The sequence below is a fragment of the Condylura cristata genome, unplaced genomic scaffold (assembly GCF_000260355.1).
Source record: "Condylura cristata isolate star-nosed mole 26May11 unplaced genomic scaffold, ConCri1.0 scaffold00008, whole genome shotgun sequence".
Classification (NCBI taxonomy): Eukaryota; Metazoa; Chordata; class Mammalia; order Eulipotyphla; family Talpidae; genus Condylura; species Condylura cristata.
The window spans coordinates 44,027,330-44,050,971 of NW_004567109.1; the positions used below are offsets into that span (position 1 = coordinate 44,027,330).

Below are 23,642 nucleotides of genomic sequence, written 5' to 3' on the forward strand. Positions count from 1 at the left end.
AGTTTAGCTCAATTCTGAAATTTTATAGGTGAAGAAATTTGGGTATTTTATTGAGATTAAGCATCTAAGGGAAGAATAGACTAAGTCATAAGGTGAATATTCTAGGGTGTTTCATTTAATATAAACGCACATTTAAGTTTATAAATATTTGCACATTATGCTACTTGATCCTCATTGCAGCCTTGTAAGATAGATGTGCCAAGTATTTGATCACTGTTTTTTTTATTTTTTAGGAGCAGGGCACATGGTCAGGTCTTACATACAAAAGGCAAATAACTAATTGAGAGCAGAGTGTAATTGAGGGTGGAGGGACACATGATGTGTCAAGAAAAACATAAGATTCCAATTCTAATCCCAGTTCAATTTCAGTTTTAGTAGGAACATTTTATGTTATGACTTGACAGTTTAGTTCTTGAAAAGTAGACTGTGAGAGGGATTTCCGAATACAGGAGATCCACATAGAAGTGACACCCATGAAAGGGCAAGGAAGGAGGAAGGAGTTGTTAACAGGCCACAATCCAGACTTGCTGAAATCTCTACCAGATCAGTGGGCACTTCAGAGCAAAATAAAAAGCCTATTAGGGAGAGTCACTTTGTAGTGGGTTGATCCTTTCATCACTGACTTTCTGTTCATATTTTATGAGAATGTCCTTTCTAGTAGGCATGCACTGTATTGTTGACTTTATTTATTTACTTTTATTGAGGTCATTAGGTTTGCAACATTGTATGTGATACATATGTTTAGGATCACACCTCTTCAGCTGTATTGCTGACTTTCAAAATTATTCTACTAGGACACAATATTCTTATAGCGCAGGAGAGAATTTGTCAGTTAAATATAACAAAATACACAACACAAAGTATATCCTCCCAAGTTTTATTTTGAGATTGGAACAAGCCACAACCAGCTAAAGCATTATGGATAGTCAGAGTGAGTTGTGGACTTTGGAATGAGATCTGAGTTTGCATCTAGCTCTCAGAAACTCCTTAAGGTTCATGAAGTACTTTGACTTCTTTAAGTCTGACATCAGCTATAAAATAGGAATATTTTTTTTCTCATAGATAAGTTGTGAAATGTGGACAAAATTATGTAGATAAAACATTTTGCATGATAGATACCTAGTAGTAAGCACTTTTAAGTAGCAATGATTGTTTTGCTACATTCTTTTTAGCATAGCATATTAGAATACATGATCTTTTATAATATTCAGTAAAAAATATTTATATCATTACAGATCAAAGTTGAGAAATATAACTGAAGTGTAGAAGGATAATTTAGTGCCTACAACTTTTGACCTTACCATTTGCCTGTTCTGAAGGGATATTTCTTCTTAAATTCCTTAAGTGCTGTCTAAATTGGGATAATATACAAAGACAGTTGAGCAGAAGCTAGATGTGTGTTTACAGAATCTGCCTGATATATAAATATTTCATACACTCCAGGTTTATATGTAATTTATTTTGTTTCCAAAGTAAAGTGTTTGACATAGGTAGACATTCATTAATAAATATTTTTGAGTTAAAGGGTTTCCGTCATTCTACTAATTTGTATGAATTCTTTATATATTAAATTAATAAACTACTTGTCAGTGTTATGCTATGAACATCTTTATAATATTTTTGACTCTTACATTGGCCCAAAATCGTATTTCCCCTCTACTTAAAATAATGATTTTATCTTTTAAAATATATCCTCTATTTTCCTGAATTTTAGTGCTTTTTCTTTGTAGGGAAAATGTTTGAAGGTGATATGTTTCCCATTTATTTCAAAGATAGTGCATTACTTTTACCCTCGCCATTCAAATAGATAAGTTATTGGTGAGATAAAGCTTAACTCCTATGAATTATTTAATAAGAAATTCTTAGCTCTGACAACCCATCAACTACTAAGCTAGTAGACATTTACTAATCCCCAGTACTGGTTCAGAGTTTTTCTGTGTTTTATTCTTTTATTTTAGTGACTAACTAGTGAAGCACTAGTGAAGTTTTAGGAAGGAGGTAATAAATACGGGACGGATTTAGAAGACAGAGTCAAGTCACTATCTTATTTATAGATTTCCATTTAGAATTACACTAAGTCCCAATGTTGATGAGTTTTATTGAGTATTGCCATGCTGGATATCTTTTTAGTGCTATATTATATATATATATGTGTATATATATAATATATAACTGCATATAATATATATTATAAACTGTATATAATTATATAATGTATTATATGTGTATATAATATGTAATTATATATGTATTATATAATATATATTATATGATATAATTATGTAATTATATGTAATTACACTAGTTGCAATGTAAATATAGATGTTGTTTCCTTTAATGTAACCAAGGAAATTAGTGCAAAAGATTATGTAAATTGGCCCCCCACCCAGTCATAAATAAAGCCAGAATTCTAACTAGAAAAGCTAATTCTAGTATCTATAATCTTAATCCTGGATTGTAAGAAGCTCAAATTTAACAGGTGAAAAAAATCTAACAGCTTAATACTACCACAGAATCTACACTATCCTAATTCTTGCTGATGTCAATATCATGTCTTTCCCCTGTTATCTTTTACATTTGGAAACAATCCACATGCTAAATTCCAAGTCTTACAAGATCCTACAAGATCAAACAACTTTGTTCTTATCCTGAACACCATTTCTCCTTTCTTTTTTCTTTAACTCAATACTGATCTTCAAGTATATAAATTTCTTTCTGTCTGACTTTTGCTCTAGTTATCCTTTGTCTTTGAATGCGCATTCTTCAAATTGTGGGCTGGGAAGAGAATAAATAGGAGAGAAATGGGAAAATACATGTGTCAATAGGATGGAAGAGAAAATATGCTTTCATAAATGCTTTCATAAATTTGTAAGAAAATGCTACTTTCAGTCTTGAGTGTTTTTTGGTGAGCTCAGTTGTGACATATGCAAGATAGTTGATATTACTAAGAAAATAATACTATAGCTGTCAGTAGTAAGAGATCCTCTTTGGTATTTATCTTATCACAAAGGTCACCAGCACAATATAGTTTCCCAAGACTGTTTAATTTAAAGTAGTCTAATCGCCCCCCTCCCCCCTAGTGGCACTCAGGGTTAAAGCACATCACTGTGAAGCCAGCCACAACATCTTCAGCTTGATTTCAATTCCCGGCCTGGGAGGTGACCCACATGGCATGGCCTCTCCTGACACGCCCACTGCTCACCTACATAGTGTACTTCAGTGATGTGCCTGTTCTGCTCCTCACTTTGTCTCTGGTGAATCCTCTTACTACCTCCCCTGCACCTCTGGCTTGTATCCCTGTTCTGTATGCATAAATAAATAAAATACAGCTTTAAAAGAAATAAAGTAGCCTAGTTGTCACCTAGTTACTTGTCTGTTTTATCTCTTATCTATTGATCTTTATGATATTACTATGTGATATATATCCTGTGTATAATATTTAAAACACTATTATTTCTGTATAATATTTAAAACACTATTATTACTATTTCTGGTTCTTCTCTCATACATGTAGTAAAATGTAACCTTCATGAAAGCAGGGATTGTAACTATGTTACTACAATGCCCCCACTTTTCAAAACAATGTTTTACAATAATAAATTATCAATAAATATTTGAAGATGTATGAAAAGTTTATTACAAACATGAGTGACATAATAAATACTTTATAAGAAAATTTATTGGGTATATGTGGAGAATGAACTGTGATGAGAAAGGCTTAGCTAAGAAGATTGATTAGAAGGCTTTACAAAATGGAGGGTGATGGGAATGAGAGGAAATGCCATAAGTAAAGTAAGTTAAATTTAGCAGAATTCTGAAAATGACTTGAAAGTATCTAGGTCATTTGGAGTAATAAATTGCTATTAATACAAATAAGGATTGCTAGGATTTGACAAATCATACTGAGAAAATTATGAATGGTATTTACCTCAGCAATTTTTAATTTAAGATGTCAGTGGTTGGCAAAATATATGGAGTTTGGTTTGGACAAAGAACACAGGAAAAAAGATGAAGCTATTAGAAGTTATAAAGATTATGAAAAGTAGCATGGAGAATGATAAAGTAGCTTAGGGCTAACCTTTCAAATCACTTACTTTTTGGAGATAGTTAAAAAACAAAGATGAAACAATTGAGAAAAAGCAGGCATGTGAATTTGACAAAAGCAGATAAGATAGAGATTTCAAGGGGAGATGTTTTTACTGTAACGAAGATGACTGACATTAGATTTCATAGAGTGGTCCTTTGATTCAGGTGAAAACAGCAGTCGTGGTGATTTCTCTTGATAATATGAGGCAATGAAAAAGGAACACAAAATATTCCTTAATATAGTATAAGACAAAGCAAGTTTCACTGTTTAAAGAGTATGGTTAACTCAGTGAGATTTATGCAAGATTTGAGTGTATAGAAATTGCTAAGGAAACAAAATCAGAGCTGTCAGCACTGAGTGTCAATAATTTTCTAGAAGCTTGGAAAATGAAGGCAAAGATAGAGATAAAATTATCTTAGTTTCAGTGGAAAAAATGGTGTGTTTTTTTTAGAATGGATAAAGCTTGAAGTTTATAGACTGAGCAGAAGGAGCCAATGGAAAATTAGAAAAAAATGAAAGCTTATTAACTTTCTTGGTAGAGCAGATAAGTAGAGTTGAAGATTTTGAAACTATAACATTTTGCTATCTGAGGTGTTTTATCAAAGTTTTTTTTTTCAGTTTTTTATAAATTTTAGACTTCCACTATATAGAGAGCATTAATTGTTTTTTCATAACCAAGGTATTTGAAATGTTATGTATATACATGATGTAATGGCCTATTTTGTAAAGACCTGGCTATTGTCATACTGAATGTGTTTGAGACAGCAACATGTCAAATATTATAGAAGTCATACTTTGAATTGCTACTTTAAGGAAGCATGAACATCTTTGCATTCCTTTCTAAATCTGGAGCTTGTGAATATGTGAACTTCCACATGAGTTTTTTTTTAGTGTTCTGACTTGTAAAATGAAGTTTATAATCATAAGTGTTCATAGTGTTTTTTTTAAGAAATATTTGATTATTTTTATCAGCAGTTATTTTTTAAGTTATACCATGTGCCAGGTTTATAGACTGCATATGAATGATCAAATAGTAAAACTTTCAATGAATGTTAATTGCTTCTAATATCGTAAGGCCCATGTTTCTGAATAAAAATACAGTGTAAATAACAGAATGAAGAAAATAAGTATCATTTTGGTTATTAAATAAATCATTCTAACTTAAGGCTTAAAAATTGCTTCAAACATTTTCAGTTTAAGTGAGTTGAGTTAAAAAAGACACTACTGATTAATTATGATAGCGCCCATGATACTGTGTGTCATTAATTATGTACCAGCTTCATGACACAAATGTATTAGCGATGAAGCAATTACTGAACTACCATGACATAGTCCACTGTAGTTAATTCAGTACTACAGTTGCTGATGAAATTCTATTTATTGGAGGGACCAACCTGTAAGATTGAGTTGAGTTAGCAAGAGTTTCACCATAGGTAAATGTCCTTTCTGCCTTTCATGGTAAATAGCAGAAGATTGATTGTAACTGAATGCCCCTGTCATTTGTTCCTACATTTCAAGCATTTGAGAGCTTCTCTCTCTGCTATCTCATGTGCTCTTCTGCCAGAAATCACACTTAAGTCTTCTGTGAGCACCTAAACCGGCTGACAGTCAGAGAATCAATATATCCTGTTGCACATTGTTCAAATCTGCTATTAGTAGAAAAGTCACACTAAAGATGTGTTTCCCTACAGGATAGTGCTGAATTGATCACTTCCCTGCTTCACAGTGGAGCTGACATACAGCAGGTTGGGTATGGTGGCCTCACTGCCCTGCATATTGCTGCAATAACTGGTCACCTGGAGGTAAGTCACATGTTGACTACCTGTGAAAACAAACCAATGTCTTTCAATTCTTATTCTCAACTGTTTTCAAATGCAGAGGGTCTTTTTGTTTTTTGATATTTAGACTTTATTTTTTAGCTACTGAATGCAGTCATTTCTTTGGGAGATCAATTTAGCTTACATAAATGTGCTTTTGATAGTAAATTCAATATATTTTGTAAAAGTAATATCAAACATCAGTTAATATAAAAATGGCTAAATGCATCAACTGTGTAGCTGTGATTGAGAGCATACATTTTGGAGCCAGGCAGCTTTGTTTCTACCACTGCAGTGTTTACCTTGGGCAAACTACTGTATCTTGTCAGGTCTCTATTTTCTTCATTTATAAAATGAAAATGTTCATAGGCCTTCCATCATGATTAAATTGATGATTATTTAATGTGCTTTGTAAGTTGCTATACGTATAAGGATGCAAAATGAAATATTCATTCATTCACACATGCATTGTATTGTTAAGCATTTTATGTACAGAGATTGTTCTGGATGCAATGAAATATTCATTCATTCATACATGCATTGTATAGTTTAAGCATTTTATATGCAGATATTGTTCTGGTTACTGAAGTAGCAGTAACAAGAAAGGTAGGCAAAATCTCCATTTTCTTGGAGTTTAGTAGTAGAGAACTCATTCAGACAACAAAGTAAATATTATATGATACCAGTTAGTTGTGAGTTCTGGAAAAATAATGAAGTGAAGAAAAATGAGAGCAAAGAGAAGTGGACACTTTCTTGACAAACTTTATAGTAACATATGAAGTGATGTTGAGGTAGAGATCTGAATTAAATTAAGCCAACTAAGGGTATAAAAGAGCATTTCAAGATTAAGGAATAGTATATGCAAAGGCCCTGAGACAAAGGTACTGAGTGTATTTGTGGGATATGAGAGAGTTAAAGTTATTAGTATGGTATAAGTTGAAGGTAGAGTGGTTCAAATGATCACAATGAAATCATGAAGTATTTTATAAACGATGCATGCAAGTTGTTGTCTTTTATTTTAATTTCATTTTTTATACTAGGCAAAATATGTTCATTTATATCATTTAATTTCTTTACAAATCTTCATGGTTTTTATTTTGATTGCCTTTTGACAGATATAAAACCAAAGTTCTTGTACAGTAATTTTATTTATAAATTATGAAGTCTGAGAATAAAATTTATGTCTTCAATCCCAGTTCTTTTACATAAAACTCTCATGATTTTCAGAGCTGTCAAGTCATCTCTTTATAATAAATAATAGTTATCTATTCCTCCTTTCAATCATGTTGCAAATTGAATTGTGCTTCAGTCATGTTGCAAATTGAATTGTGCTTTCTTCAAACACACACACACATACATACACAACTGTGAACAAATAGGTCTGCATATAAGAGCATACTTAAGACCTATAAAGTAGCTGTTATTAATCTCAATTGTGTCACTTTAAAGGGCTCTTATATTCAATAAAAATTATTATTTTGCTCATGGGGCACAATGTAGTTTCTTTCATGTTGATGCTTCCACCTTATTACATCATCCTATTTCCCATAAAATAAATCTTTTGGTATGTTTTATTATAAGTGAATTTGTGTAACTTAGAGAAGAGGAAATCCCATTAGAATCACTTAAACATAAATGTTTTCCAGAAAAAAATAAAAAGAGACCAGTGATAAAATGCATGAAAGGCAAATATTAAGAGGTGTAGGTAGAAGAATTAATGAGGTGGACATTAGTTCCAGTGAAGCGTATTCAACTTCTTAATGTCAGGAAAGTGACAGAATATGTTTTGGACAGCAAAATTCTTTTTGTCTACTGCTGAATTGGTGACATTTGTGAGTGTTAGGATTATAATAGGGTCAAAACATAAGGTGGTTAAGAGCTTGGTCTCTTCATCTGCCATTCAAATAATTTTCTTACTTTAACTAATTTCAGAGCAAAATTTACCAAAATGATTCCAAAATGGTCTTTACTATTGTATTGCAATTCATGGGTTCTCTTGCTAGCTTTTGTATAAAATTTAAGGAATTTCATAGCAAACAACTGATGGTACATACAATATATAGGTCAATTTTCCTTTTTCCCTTATCTAATAATTAAGTTACTGATAATACAGTAAAGAAAAAATATATCCCAAAATACTAATGGTAACATATTGAAAAATTCAGAATTTTTCTTTAAATTTCTATCTCTCTAAATTGTAAAATAAAATTTCTATAATTAACTTTAATATGTACATACTTTCAATATATTTATTTTTTTCTGTACTTATACTTATTCATTTGAAAAGTACATTTGAGTACTTACTGAAGAGTTTTTCCATAAGAGTTGTAGGTTATTGGAGTGATGTAAGAAAATATTACAATTTTTTCCTGAAAGGATTTTATAGGTAGCCAGATAAACAAAATTAATACATAAGAAACATAATATAAGCAATTAAAAAAAAAGAAATAGTGGTATCAAAGAGAGAGAATGAAGTCAACAATCAGAATGGGTTTGATAATTAGGAAAATTAGAAATATAATTGCATAGCAAAGAACATCAAAGAACACAAAATTAGATGTATAGAAATTAACTGGAAACAGAGATAAATGTGAACTAAAAGTGTTAGGGAAGGATCTTTGAGAGGATTTTAAAATTTAGAGTGATGAGTCGGATGAAGAATAGTCACATACAAAAAGTAAAAGGGAAAAAAATTAACTGAACATAATCATTCAATAGCAAATAGAATAAAAGCATGAAGTAGATTGCAAAGTGTCCTAGTAGGTAATTTGGATGTTAGGAATGGGCCAGACTACAACAACTGAAAAGCCTAACGCTTAATTGAATTTGTCCTTTATTGAATTAAACACACAGGAGAGCATAAGGTTGATGTGCCTCCTGGAGTCAAAGGAATTTACTGTGTAATACACGAAACTAGATAATGTGGTAGATAGTGATATAATAGAACACAGATATTATGACTCTTTAGAGATACAGCCAGTGGAACTCTATCAAATTAAAAGCTTCTGCACAATGAAACAGAAGATACCCAAATAAATAGGTCCAATAAGGGCTTAATATCCAAAATCTACAGAGAACTCATACAACTTAGCAAACAACCTAAGCAAAAAATAGTTGAAGGTCTAAATAGACACTTCTCCAGAGAAGATAAACAGATGGGTAACAGGCATATAAAAAATACTCACCATTACTTATCATCAAGGAAACAAAAACCTATACCACAATGTGCTACTAGTTCATATACATAAGATGGTTCACTCTCACACACACACACACACACATGTGCACACACACATACATGAACACACATGAACAGAATCAAGTACTGGAGAGGATATAGAGAAAAAGAAACTCTTGCTCTTGTTAATGGGAAAATAGACTTGTCCATACAGTAAATGACATTGTAGATTCTCAAAATAGTGAAAACATGTTTCTATATAATTCAGTACCCTCCTTCTGAATAGCTATCCAAATAATACAAAAACAATCTGAAGGTATATATACATCCCTGTGTTCTTTTCAACACTATTTACAAGAACGAAGTTATATAAACAAGTACACAAGGACAGAGGTTGATAAACAAATGTAGAATATATATTTAATTGACTACTATTTGACTATTAAAAAAAGATCTTGCAACATGGATGGAAATGTAAAAGATGATGCTAAACAAAATGTAAGATGGAGAAAGAGAAATACTGGATGCTTTCACTCATCTGTAGAATATATACAAGTAAAGCAAAATAATAAGAAAATCAAATTAAATCAACCCTAGAAATCTGACTGCAAAATTGAGTCTACCAAAAGGGGAAGCAGTGGGGACAAGAAGCAAAATGGTAGGAATCAATCCAATGAATTATTTTGGCTCTGGTTGTGGTATGACAACATATATTGTAGGGGTTGCAACCTGTATTCCCAAAACATAGGCAGTGTTGTATAGAACATCACCTCAATGAACACAAGGTAAATGGGGAAACCATTAAGAATTTTGAGCAAAGAGGATAATTGGACATTTGATAAATAATGAATTGAAAGGATTTCTTTTCCCATACTAGTTAGTATGGTTTCCAGAGTTATGAGATGATGATTAAATAGACAAAGATAAAAGAGTTGAATTGAATAAAGGATTCAATTTGGAGGAAAATTCAGTTAGCTCAAGGCATGTTGACTTACAGATTGCATCCAAAATTTCACGTGGAAATGTGCATTAATCATTTAGAAATATATTACTGGCATCCAGTGGAGAAGATGAAAGTTAATGTAAGTTTTTGGAAATTATATTTGTAGAGGTGGTAACTGAAACCATAATGATAACGGGAAACTTATTAGTTCAGTTGAACAGATGGCCAAGGAGTGAACCTGGGAGAATATTTACAGAGACTTGAAGAAATACTGAATAGCCACTGAGGAGCACAGAAGGATTGGTCAGGGTGGGATGAGAAAAGCAAGAATATTGTATTATTTCAATAGCGAGAGCAATAGTGATTTTCAATAGAAAAGGATTCTGGATATCAAATGGTGCAGAAAATTCTAGTACAATGGGAAAAAACACATTATTACTATGGTATAAAAATTTTATATGCTTTTTCCACTTCTAATTTTTACCCTGGCTTCTGGCTTAGTAAGGACAGTAGCAGTGGATCAGTGGGAGTTTCCTTTCAACAGTAGTTACTCTCGTGTATTGCCCACCTTTCTCTGAGACAATAACTGATGCTAAGTCTGACGGCCCTCTTTGTCTTCACATATCAAATTCAGACCCTCCATTAGTGTCTCAAGAGTGTTTGTCCCCCCCCCCCAGAATTATGAATTCTATTAAACAAATCTTACAATAAAATTTACATTGACTAGACAGCTGTCTCCTTCAATAATAGCTGAGAACATGTACTGCAGATTCCTAGACATCCTGACTGCATTTGGAGACTCAGCACTAGATTTACTGTGCTTTGAAAAGCAGGCAAATATTGGTTGTCCCAGTTCCCATGTTTCTTCCTGACTGATTTATCCATCTATCAATATCTACGCATCTGCTAGTTTATACAAGGCCTAAGATCCTGTCAGCAATCAATAAACATGCATTAAACCCTTTTCTACCCTTTGAATCCTTGGGACACATGAGTCTTGTGCTCTCTCAAGCACGGAAAGTGAAAAATATTCGCTAACATTTGGTAATGCTGTATCATTCACATACATCATTTGCTTTCCCGTGATGTAGCTACCTTTGAACTCACTTTACCAGTGAGAAAACTGAGGGTTAGAGGATTCAGATGACTTCCACAGGGCCATTCAGACAGTAAACAAATGGGTAGGATTTAAAATTGGTCATCTGTCTTCAAGTCTGCAGTCTTGAAAATAAAGAGTAATTACTCCTTTATGAGTCTTGTATGCATTGTTAAAACAGGGCTTATACCCTCCAGATACCAAAAAATTATTCAGAAAACAAAACATAGACTGCATATGTTACCTAAAGTTCATACATCTCTACACATACAGTTAAAGCAAACTTAACTGTTTCAATGATAACTTTTTTCTGGCAATTAGTGTATGAGTAAGAGTCCATGAGGATATATTGCATGTATGTGGGTACACAACATGTACATACACACACTGAATACAATAGAAATTATACTAAAACTACAAAAAGCTGTTGCACTGATGTTTCATGCCATAGTTTCTGCAGTTATCAGGAAATAAATCAATTATCTGCAACTGCAAACAGCTGAGTAGCAAACAGAAAGCATATCTGAGATGACACAATATATAATGCAAGGGGTTGTGCAGTGTTTCATTTTTCACAGAAAGGTATAGTTTCCTATATGCTTTGTGCAAGTAAGAGTATTATTTTAGAGTTGAATTTGTTCCTACTTTATCCCATTTACAGATGTAAACACTTATCCAAGCATTGCTTCAGAAATGATTCTCAGCTATTTTGGAATTTATTTCTGATTTCAAGGAAATGCAATTGATGTTGTTCCAGTTCATCCTTAACTAAATCATCTAAATGTTTTGGGAGAGAATCTTGTTTACCAAGAAACCTCTGACTCTCTCTAAGTTATTTCTTTTATAATAGCTTTAGTTTTTTTTCCCCAAAGGCATAAGCAAGTAAATACTTGATTTTAAAATACTTCTCTCTTCTTTCCCTCTCTTCTTCCTACCTCCACCTCTTTTTTTCTTAAAAATGGTACAGTACTCATGAATTTTATAATTAAAAGGCATTTATTCAATATGCCTATGATCTTATTAATAGTCAATAGACTATGAATTTTATTTGGAATCAGAATAGTAAAGCAAAAGACTCAGTATTAGTTACAACCTTGAAATTATAACACTGTGCCAGTTATAGTACTGACTTATTTGTCACTTGAGGTTTTAATCCTCATTTTCCAGATGAGAAAACTAGGGCACAGAGAGGTTAAGTAACTCGCCTATTGTGTCAGTGTTCATATTGGTATAGCAGATGTGCCTGTGCTGTCTAGTATTTGAGCCAGCTTTCACTCACAATGCTGTGGTGTCCTCCTCCTAATTCAAACAACAACCTCTCAGCCTACCTGACCAGAATTTAGACTTTGGGAATCATAAATAGAAGTATAGAAGTAAGGAAAACATGCTCTATACTCTATACCCAATTCTCAATTATCTCAAAATCCAGCATATTGATATATATATATATATATATGTATATACATATAAATTCTATTCTTACAAGATTTACTTCTTTCTTACAAGTTCTATTCATTTTCTGCATTACTATTTAAACAGTTTTAAAAATTCATGTACTGTGCCATTCATGTAATTAAAAACAATGCTTTTTTTTCGCATTTTCACAGAGTTGTATTATCATCACCATTATATAATTATATTTTATCACCCCAAATGGAACCAAATAACCATTAGTCCCATCCACCCTTCAATGTCCAAATTTTGACAACTACTAGTTTGCTGTCTGTCTCTAGATTTGGATATTCTGAACATTCTTTTTTAAATAAGTAGAATAGTATATGTGATCTTTTGCAATTGGTTTATTTTACTTAGAATGTTTTCATGGTTTCTACATTTATTCAGGGTTGATTTATATTAGTAACATTGTATAGTTATATAGAACTTTATCAGAACTATATATATATATATATATATATATATATATGTATGTATATAATTCAATCAATATTATAACTACAGATCCTTTCAACTATTTCTTTATTTTCATTAGAGATTGATGCTGGAGGGAAAAAAAAAATTTCCAACTAAAACTTCTGGTTGACAATCTTACTCTGTAGTCACAAGTATGTACTAAAACTGTCAGAATGGGAAAATCCCCAATAAAGAAAGTGGTCAAGTAGGCCCTGGTCCTCAATGGCATATCACTTTTCTGGCACTTGACAAGACTCCCTGTGCTCTTTCCCTGTACCTAATGTAGGCTTACTTTTGAATTTTAAAATAGTATATTAGTCCTCCTCAGTAAAAGGCATTACTTCCTTATTTTTGATATTTGCGCCTTGTAAGTAAACTCTGAGGAATCAGTCCATACTCCAAAGTGTACCAATCAAAATAAAATCCATTGATCAATAATGTTGGGTCATCAGGGAGCTTGTTAATAGGTAAACTCTCAGGGCTCTCCCTGGTGGAGCAAGGGGTTAAGTCTCAGCACTATGAAGCTTTCCTCAGCCACTGCAGCACCAGTTAGATCCCCAGGCAGCGAGCTAAGCCACATGGCCCACTAGACTTTTTCTGCTTCATATGCTGCCCCCCTCAGCAGTATATTTCAGTAGATCTGCCTGTTCTGCTACCCTCTCTGTCTCTGGTGAATCTTTTCACCCCAGTTTTTCTGATCTATACTCCAGCTCATGTATGTGTAAATAAATAAATCTTTTAAAAATAAACTGTCAGGATCTACTTCAAACTCACCTCAGATCAACATTTTAACAAGATTATCAGGTGATTTTTATATATATTCAAATTTCAGAAGCACTTTCCTAAAGAACATTAGGAGAAATTAGATTTAAAAGAGATATCTGGTGGGAGATTTATGGGGACTATGCCTGAGAGGAGAAATCAAACGCACAAAAATGAACAATAATGAAAGTAGATAAAAGCATTTAATTAAAAAACTAAAAATGTGAAATCTGAAAGAAAGATATCTTGAAACAGTGAATGAATGACTAGAAAGAGATAGTCTTCATTTGCGTTATAATTTTGCTCACCCTGATTTGAATGTTTTAGTAACCACTAGCAGCAGAGTGTATTCAGATCACAGGCTCGTAATAACTCACTATGCATAATAAATAACACTCTGATTGTAGTTGGTACACTATGCATGTTACCTCATCCCTTCTGATATAAAATGTTATAGTACTATTAAACATAAGAAGCAAATTTTAAATATAATGGAGAGTCAGCACAATAATTATAAATAAATTAAAAGTGAACTAAAGATTTTAAGTGACATTTCTCTAATGTATAAGACTGGACAATTAGCTTATGAAAAGATATTATTACTCATTAGTAATTTGAGAAAAGAAAATCACAATAATATGTAAAGATATCATTTCATATCTAGGAGAATGAATACACACACACACACACATATAATAGGCACTTACAAGGGTTTGTAAATATTTGGAGAAATTGAATTCCTTACACATTGCTGGTGGAAATGTAAAATGGTACAGCTCTTTGCAAAAACAATCTGGCAGCTCCTCAAGAAGTTAAAATCAGAGTTACCATTGGTACCCAGTAATTCCATTCCTAGGCATATAACCAAGACACACAGAAACTTGTACATGAGTGTTCTTAACAGTGTTATTCATAAAAATCACTAAATGAAAAAATAACAAGTGTACATTAACTACTCAGTAAATAAATAAAAACTGGTATATTCATACTATGAAATGTATTCAGCTATTAAAAAAATTAAGTAGTGCTAGATACTACATTATCAACTTGAAAGTGCTGCTGTGGCTGCACAGCTATGCGACTCAATAATAGCTTTTCATAAGCTAATTGTCCAGTCTTATATATTAGAGAAATGTCACTTAAAATCCTTAGTTCATTTTTAATTTATTTATAATTATTGTGTTGACTCTCCATTATATTTAAATTTTGCTCCTTATGTTAAATGAACATCATGTCATTGAACAGCCATGACAATTCATGTTTCTATGTGTAGTTGGGCAAAACAGTATGTGAATTTTACATTTCGATAAATATCAAAAAACCTTCCACAAGTTAGATATACTTATGCTTTTATAGTGAGTACCTACTCAATTTGAATAAAATATCTAGAGTAAATAATGAAACCTTGTTAAATCTAAGGGAGAGTCTTTTTTTATTTTTTTATTTTTTGTATTCCTTAAGCTAGAGATCTTTTTTTTTTGCTTATTTATTTTAAAATTTTGCCATACTGACTTAAAAGAAACCTTTGTATATTATATCTATGTGCAGCTTTATTAGTTTCTTTATTTCCTACAAATGATTTCTAATGTATATAGTCAGACTTGTCATTTTTTGCTGTGACCTTTGCTTAAAAAAGACAATCTTGCTTTGAATATTGTGTAAAAAGAAATTACAAGTATTTCCTAGAAGTACTTTTTTCTTTTTCTTTCTTTCTTTATTCATATAGAACTGGGGTACAGGCCAGAGATGAGGAGGGTGAGAGGATTCACCAGAGACAGAGCGGGGAGGAGAACAGTCAGATCAACGAAGTACGCTGCTGAGGGGAACAGGGGCGGGTCAGGAGAGGTCTGCCGTGCCATGTGGGTCACCTCCAGGGAAGGCGGGGATCGAACTTATGCTGCAGTGGCTTAAGCTTCTTTGTGCTGTGCTTTAATTCGCTGCGCACTAGGGAGGGCCCGAGAAGTACTTTTTAATTTATTGTCCCCGTTCCTAGATTGTATTTTGGAATGTCTTTCAGTGTATGGTGTGAAGTAGTAATCCAGTTTTAATTTTTCTTCCCAAAAGGTTAACCAGTTGTTTAAACAGTATTTATTGAATATGCCAAATTTTCTCCACTGTCATCTAATTAGGTCTATCTGTGTATTACTGTGCTAATACCAAACACAACTCTTTTATTTAGTGTGGGTTTCGGTTATGTTTGAATATTTAAAAGTGCAAGTACTCCCTCCTGTCACTTCCCTTTTCAAAGCTTCTAAATGCTTCTCTTTTTTTAAATTTTGAATATGAACTTTAGTATATAAAGAGGTACAAGAGTAAACAGTAAAGGGCATGTACTCTAAAACCAGACTATGAGCATTTAAATTCCAGCCAGTACCTATGACTTACTCATTACATACCATTAGGAAAGTCATTTATCTTCTCTGAGCCTCAGTGTTCTAATTTTAAGAGTGTATTATATTATTATGTACCTTATGGTTCTCTGTGTGTGTCTTAAGAGACTTAATGTATGTCATGTGTTAAACACTGCCTGGGACACAAATGCTAAAAAAAAGTTATTCACCTTTTCTGTTGTTCTATTCTGTATATGATATTGTTTTTTTCCTAAGGGAAAAATGTACCTTGACTAGGATAAATCCTAATTTATAAATTAATCCAGGAAAATTAATATCCTTATCATAGTGTTCAAGAATATTTTTTGTTATTTTTAGGTCTTTCAGCACAAAATTCTTATAGTTTTGTTAAAGTTTACTTCTAGTATTTTTTTCTTTATGTTGCAGGTATGAATGACTTTCTTTTTTCGGAATGATGTGTAGTTTCTATTTGTTACATGTAGTTCATATGATTGATTATTGATTTTATCACAATTGAGCTTACTGACTTAACTGATTTTAGTTGAGTGGTTTGGATATTCCTAGTTTACAATTAAATTTCTTAGATGGCAATAATAATCTTGCTTCCTTCAATAACTGTCTCAGTTTTTTTCTTTCCTAATTGCAATTACTAATGCTTTCAGAATAATTGTCACTTTCTAGTTGAATCAACTTGTACTCAGAATGACACAGTTGGTTGTGGCATATTATTTTCTCTTGTTACCAAGCTGATTTTACTAAGAAGTGAGGTTGGCCTATGGTTTTCTTTTTTATATTATGTATTAATTTAGTGGACTTTCATAACAAAGTCCCTTAGGGCCAGATGATATAAGCAACACATTTAGATTCTCACAGTAGAAGGCTAAAAGCCCAATAAGAAAGCCTTGGCATCTTTGTTTTCCCATGAAATTTTTCTCTTCACCTTGTAGATGATGCCTTACTGTGTGTGCATATGTCTGGTCTCTCACACTTCTTATACCCTAATCACCTCATAAGGACACCAGTCATAGTGGATTAGGGACCATCTAACTTAAAACCTCTTTAAAGAACCTATGTCAAGTTCAGTCACATTTTGAGTTACCAAGGTTTGGACCTTCAATATTTGATTTTAGCAGAAGACTGAAGTTGTGGGAAGAGACACAGTTTAACTCATACCAGTAGTTTTTCCCTTAGGTTTTAGATTAAGTACACTAGACTTGTGAAGAGCATGGAATCAATCTCCCCCTTTCTCTCAATCACATGAGCAGAGAAAGGAAGCCAATATCACTATACAAGTCCACTAATATGAACACAGTGAGCTATTCCAATTCAGACATCAAAAGCATAGAAAGAGTCGCATATACCAGTGAACATACATTACTATAGATTATTGTTTAAATATCACCCTACTGAATGTCATGACTGGTATTCTAATCACTATTTTGTGACATTAACTTACTTGGTGGTGATTTTGGTGTTCTAGCATATGCATGATGGGTGTGATCCCATACTTCTAAATCAAAAACACTGATGTAAGAACTAAAAATAAAAATCGAACTTGGTATGAATAGACATTTGAAGTTCTGTAATGCCAAAATTGATATATCTTCATGTCAAGTGGTTAAATCTGAAGTTAAACCTTTATTGCACATACAGTCTTAAATAGTTGAGACATGATTTAGGAAAAGTGCATCTTCTGTGGCGTTAAAAAGTATTTTTCTCAGAAGTCTGGAGCAGAAATTATCTGCTCCCATTACTGAATGTGCCCTATGCTCTTAATTAAAGGCAAGGAGGCAGTCTCATACTGTCTAGGCATTTGGTCTAGAGATCAAGGCAAAATCATAGATCACACATCATAATCAGTAATTTTATGGTCTCAGAAGCAATGTTTTAAGCTTTGTAAGGAGTGATGTAAGAGGACACTAGTTGGAGTGTCACTTTTTTTTTTGGTATTCAGTCTTTGTCATAGATTCTATTAGCTATTATTAAACATTAAGTATTTCTTTCAGTGTGAGGTAAAAGAGCATAAGAAGGAAAAGTTTTATAGGCTAATAAAAATGTAAATGAGATGTTCATCAACTTGCTATCCTGAAAAATGATGAAAGAAACATTACCTGAGAAATTAGATTCAAAGATTATTGCTAATCAAATCAACCTGACTGAGAAATCCCTTTGTAACCATTAAATGTTTGTGTGAATTTGCTTTTCGATGTCAACCTTTTTATGCACTGAATTTGATTCCAACATTTTAGGCCCAGTATAACATTAAAAGTGAGAGAGAGCTGTGTGTGTGTATTAGAGGGGGTAGAATTAAAAACCTCAGCTTTGGTGAAAGTTGAGAAGAAAAAACTATGTATTTTGACACATCTGTACTTTCTTTTCTCATGTTATACTTCCTACCAGGAACTGGAAGCCTGAGCTATAAATCAAGCATGCTCAAGTCACATTCCTGGAATTTGAGAGACTCCAATCTATGTCTTAGGAGAATGGAAAATTATTTCCCTTCCTCTCAATTAGGAATACATTGGAAGATCAATTTTTTATACCTGACCTTTTAATACAATAGTAGACACTAAGAGCTACCTACTTTCCCTCAGGGGTAATTCATTTTAGCATAATATTTAGGGAATGTACAATCTTTTAAAATATTTGATCTTTTCTGAATATTGTGTGAGTTTTTTTTCCTTGGTGGCTCCCTTCAGTGGATCCCCAAATAACCTTTAGAAAGTTGCTGAGGTTGGATAGTGGAATGAGAGGCTAGAGTCCCCATAGTTGGCTCTCAATAGCTGCCCTCTCTCACAGTATCTATCTTCTGAGGTGTTGCTCAAAGACACTAGGAACTTCTGCACAATCTTATCACTTGTTCTTGCACAAGTGAATATTAGAACTATCTATAACAATTATAAGTATGGAATTATCAAGGATGGCGCACAAAGCCTTCCACAGTCACTCTGTGTGACTCTGTTCAAGTGTAACCTCTTAAAGCATCTTTAACTGTGCTCCCTTCTACTTTGTTCTGAGCTCTAAAGCCTGCTTAAATGACCATCTAAGCTATTAGGCTATTGAACTATTTGTTTCATAATTACTACATTCCTCTACACCTGGGCAAGTCTGGTCAGGAGTTGAAGGATCATTTTCATGACCCCTTCTTAAAAAAGTAAGCACTGATCCATCAGGGTGATTGGGGGCTGGGGAAGTTCTAAATTTTAAAAATCAAAGAACAACAGAAACAATCTTTGTTCTGAGATCATCAAAGATATTCTTAGCTGTGGACCAACATATTGACTCAATCTTTTCTACATTCATACAGTCATTAACTTTTCAGACTTCCTTTGACTGGAATTTATAAGTCTTCTTCCAAGGATTTATACGTTTTTCCACTCACCCCTTTATAGTCCACTTCATCCCAAATATGCCAGGCTCTATAAGGCATGACCTCAGTGGTTATTCCTCTGACCAAGAACCTTGCTTATTCCAAGATATATTCAGCACAGGATTTAGGGTCATATTTCAGCTTTCCTACTTTTTAGCCATCGATTTTCATGCTGTTTATTTTATGACCCACACTGTCAATTAAATTAACCATTCCCATTTGTATGCCCTGTATTTTTTATCATCCTATAATCTCTCTTTGTAGTTTGCCTCTCCATCCCATCCTCAAAATGTAATAGAAATTCCACCTTCATGAAACTTCTAAATCCCCCTAGTTTGAGGTGTTTCTGTACTCTCAGCGCTGTACTCATCTGTACCTTGTAGCACTGCTTGATTATAAACACCGCCTGTTTTTATTTGATATTATATATCTTGATAATATTATATATCTTGATAATATATATCTTGCTACCCTTTTATTTGATAATATTATATATCTTGATCATTGGAACTGTACGTTAAAAATCTTTCTAGCACACACAGATGACTAGATTGTGCTTTTGGATATACTAGGTTTTTAGTAAGTGTGCTGAATGACTAAATTAATGATTATTCAAGTGTTATTTCAGAAATTACACAGGCTGAAGAAATTATTTCTCCTTTTCATAAGGCAGAAGAGATTATAATGGTTCCTTTATGAGGAAAGTAGCTTAAAAAATCACAAGTAATTTTATGAATATCTTCATACAAATTAATCATATTATATTCCCCCCAAATCATGAAGCTTTCTTTTTGAAACTTTTGTTTAAAAAAATCTTTTTTCTATCTCCACTCAATATACCTTGACCTATTTAAAATATAAAGAAGGAATGTGGACTTAAAATAATGAAGTTTGACCCTAACAAAAAAGAGTAGCAGGGTTTTAATTTTTTTCCTCTTCACAAAAGGGTATTCCAATAGACCCATAAAGGTGCATCATTATAAACAGCATGTAGTTGAATTTTAATTTATGCTACCCAAACAGTCATTCTTTTAAAATGTGTCTACTTCCATTATCTATTACTTTTATATTTAGAGTTAAAATACTGTTTTCTATATTTTTCCCATTTTTTATGCCAAAATCAAGCATCTGTATAAACAACAATCTGTTTCTGCACTTTGTATCTTCTCTTATTGCTCTATTTTCTTGTTCTATACCAAAAATATGAATCTTCATCACTGAAGCTTTATAATGAGTTTTGATATCTAGGAGTATAACTATACTAATAATTCTCTTATTTAAAATTCTGGGTTGTTTCTGGTCTTTTGCATTTTATTTTAAAATCAGACTGTAAATAATTGTGAGGTTTTTTGATGTAATTGTGTTTTTCAACTGTGTTGCTGTTTTTCTTTTTTCTTTAATTCCATATTCAAAATATACTTGCTCCTTCCAATTTCCTCCAACATCACATTCTATTACCCTTCATACTCAAATTTCTGGATCTTATCAAATAAATCAGGTTGAAATGTTCAATTCCTACACTCTGACTTTCTCAATGTGAAACCCTGTGAACTAAAAAGACAAGTTACATGCCTCCTACACACCCAGCATACAGTGGGAGAGTAGGTATAAATAATCACAATAGCCCTAACTGTTAAAAAAGTAGAAAAATGGAGACACACAACAGTTGATCATATCTTGGTGTCACAAAGACTTAAACACCACAATACAGTCAGATAGTAACAATGATAACTGTGATGAGTGGTCATTTATTTAAGTTTTAAGGTATATTCTTATAAAGCAATAATTGTCATGTGTTTGATTTAAACATAAAATCAAATTTATTGCACTTTTTATCATGCTATGTGTTATGCTATTTTTTATCTTTCAACATTAGGAATTAAATCTGAATTTCAGAGATATAAATCTGGACTATATCAATCAGCTCCAAGGTATCTAGCTACATATCTTCTGCTAGAGTTTTCTCTCTCTTTAAGTCTTCAAATCATATCATAATTTTATACTTGTCAAGTTCTGAAGTTCTTCTCCCATATTCTTTATAGAACATATACCCCTGTTCCTTAACAGCAGAACCATGAAGGATAGTGCCTAAGATCATCAGAACATATCAAGTTAATAAAAATTCCATAAAATAATTAAATTGTTTTAATTCTGAAGAAATCAGGAAGTGTCCATCTTGGCTTATAAGAGAATACCAGTGTCTCATTTAACAGTGCCATAAATATGATAACAATCGACAGATTTACTGCTGATCTGTGTTTAATTTAAACTTGGTTTTGGAATATAGTAAAGTAGTGAAAGGAAACTGACAGGTTTGAAAAGATATATAGTTTGAAAATCTGTACTACATCATTCATTTTGAATGAAGACATGGCATTATTCTTCCTGAATTATACCAGAGGTGGAAAGAAACAGAGACCTGGTCTTCAGAGAGAGAAAACAAAAATAAAAAACCTCTTGAATCATTGATTTTGAGAAACATGTTGAACTATTTGTAACCATAAACACAGAAGCTTCTTACCTGCTGACAGGTTGTGACCTGATAGATTTGGGTGCTTATGGTTACTGGTTTTTGTGGCTTTATGGCAGAACACTGACATTTACTTTTTTTATGAATTCTATTTTATTTAAATGATTTGACAATGTACATGTGTTATCATCCTTTTTATCTTTCTACTTTTATTATGTTGCTATTGTACGCCCAGTTTTTTGCAACATTAGGTAGATTTTAGTTATCTGGAAACACATTTTTGATACAGTACATTCCATACTAACAGTACATCACCAGGGAGTAAAACATAACACAGGTTAAGCCACTTATGAAAACACCTTTTAATGAGTGTTTTCAATATTTTCTGAGCATTGTACATTGATTATCTCTATAGTCTCAGGAAGTCCACAGGAAAGGGGATAGATATTATTATCCTCATCTTATAGGTGAGAGAACTAACTCATCCTATATGCTGTAGAAAAAGTCAAGTGTGGAAGTCATGAGGAGTTTCATATCTAGTAGAGTGGGAAGTCAGTATTTGCTATACTATATTTAATTGAATTGTTTGCTGTTGTAGACATTTTAACCAATATATTAAAGAAGTAACAATTGGTATATAAAATAAGATTTGGTTTTCCTAAGATTCAAAATATATTCTAAACTTTCAAACTAATTTTATAACTTAGAGATTTGTATGTTGGTTTCCATTTTGAATTTGCTCTTAGATGTAGAATTTTCTTCATCTCATCAATTTTGTGGACAGGATTTAGTAGGATGTGTTATAATTTTAGAGGAACAGAAACACAAGTAACCCACTGGACATAGAGACATAAGAAATAGAAATTTTCTGAAAAGAACTTAAGTGTACAGACACGCATTTAAATTAAGATTGTGGATGGATCACAAGATTTGTTTTGCGTGTGAAACACTAGCTTTAAAATGACCAAGCACATTCACAAAATCATATATTTCACGGTGTATTCAAATATCTAAGAAGCTCAGCTTCCTAGGGTATTCTTTAAACAAAGATCATTACTAACCTCTGGCCAATGTTACTGTTTCTGACAGAAACTGCTTGAATAGAATTACAGAATTACAATTTCAGTATTGAAGCTGCAGACTAAATTATATATTATGAGCTACCAGTGGGCAAAGTGAAAATCAGGAGAGTGTCTGGGGAAGAACATAGAGTTTTAAAATCTTAAGCACTAAGCTTTGGTGCTCTAAGTTTATAATGGTTACTCTTCTACAAAGCTTGTTGAAGTAGATTTGATTTTTTTTTTAAGTTTTATTTATTTATGCTTATAAGAGCATAGATGTAGGGATGAGAATATTCTCCAGAGACAGAGTTGGGAGCAGAACAGGCAGATAGACTGAAATACACTGCTGAGCAGTGAGCAAGACAGAAGAGATCTGCTGTGCCATGAGGGTCAGCTCCCTGGCTGGGGATTGAACTCATGCTGCAGTGGCTGTGGGTAGCTTCATAGTGCTACAGGTTAACCCCTTGTGCCCCCAGGGAAGTCTGACTATTCATAACTCTTATCCTAGTTTCTAGTAGACATTAGTTATAAGGCTGTTAGTTAAAAATGTAGATATGCGGCCCTCCCTGGTGGCGCAGCGGGTTAAAGCACAGCAC

At 32.8% G+C, this 23,642-nt stretch overlaps 1 protein-coding gene across 1 annotated transcript in view; it reads left to right on the plus strand.

Moving 5' to 3' along the window:
* LOC101621241 (serine/threonine-protein kinase TNNI3K) overlaps positions 1-23,642 on the plus strand; it is a 242,120-nt gene that overhangs the window by 21,643 nt on the left and 196,835 nt on the right. The window contains exon 5 of the mRNA XM_004679519.1: positions 5,779-5,889. Coding sequence (XP_004679576.1) covers positions 5,779-5,889 — 111 coding nt within the window. The remainder of the gene's footprint in view (positions 1-5,778; positions 5,890-23,642) is intronic.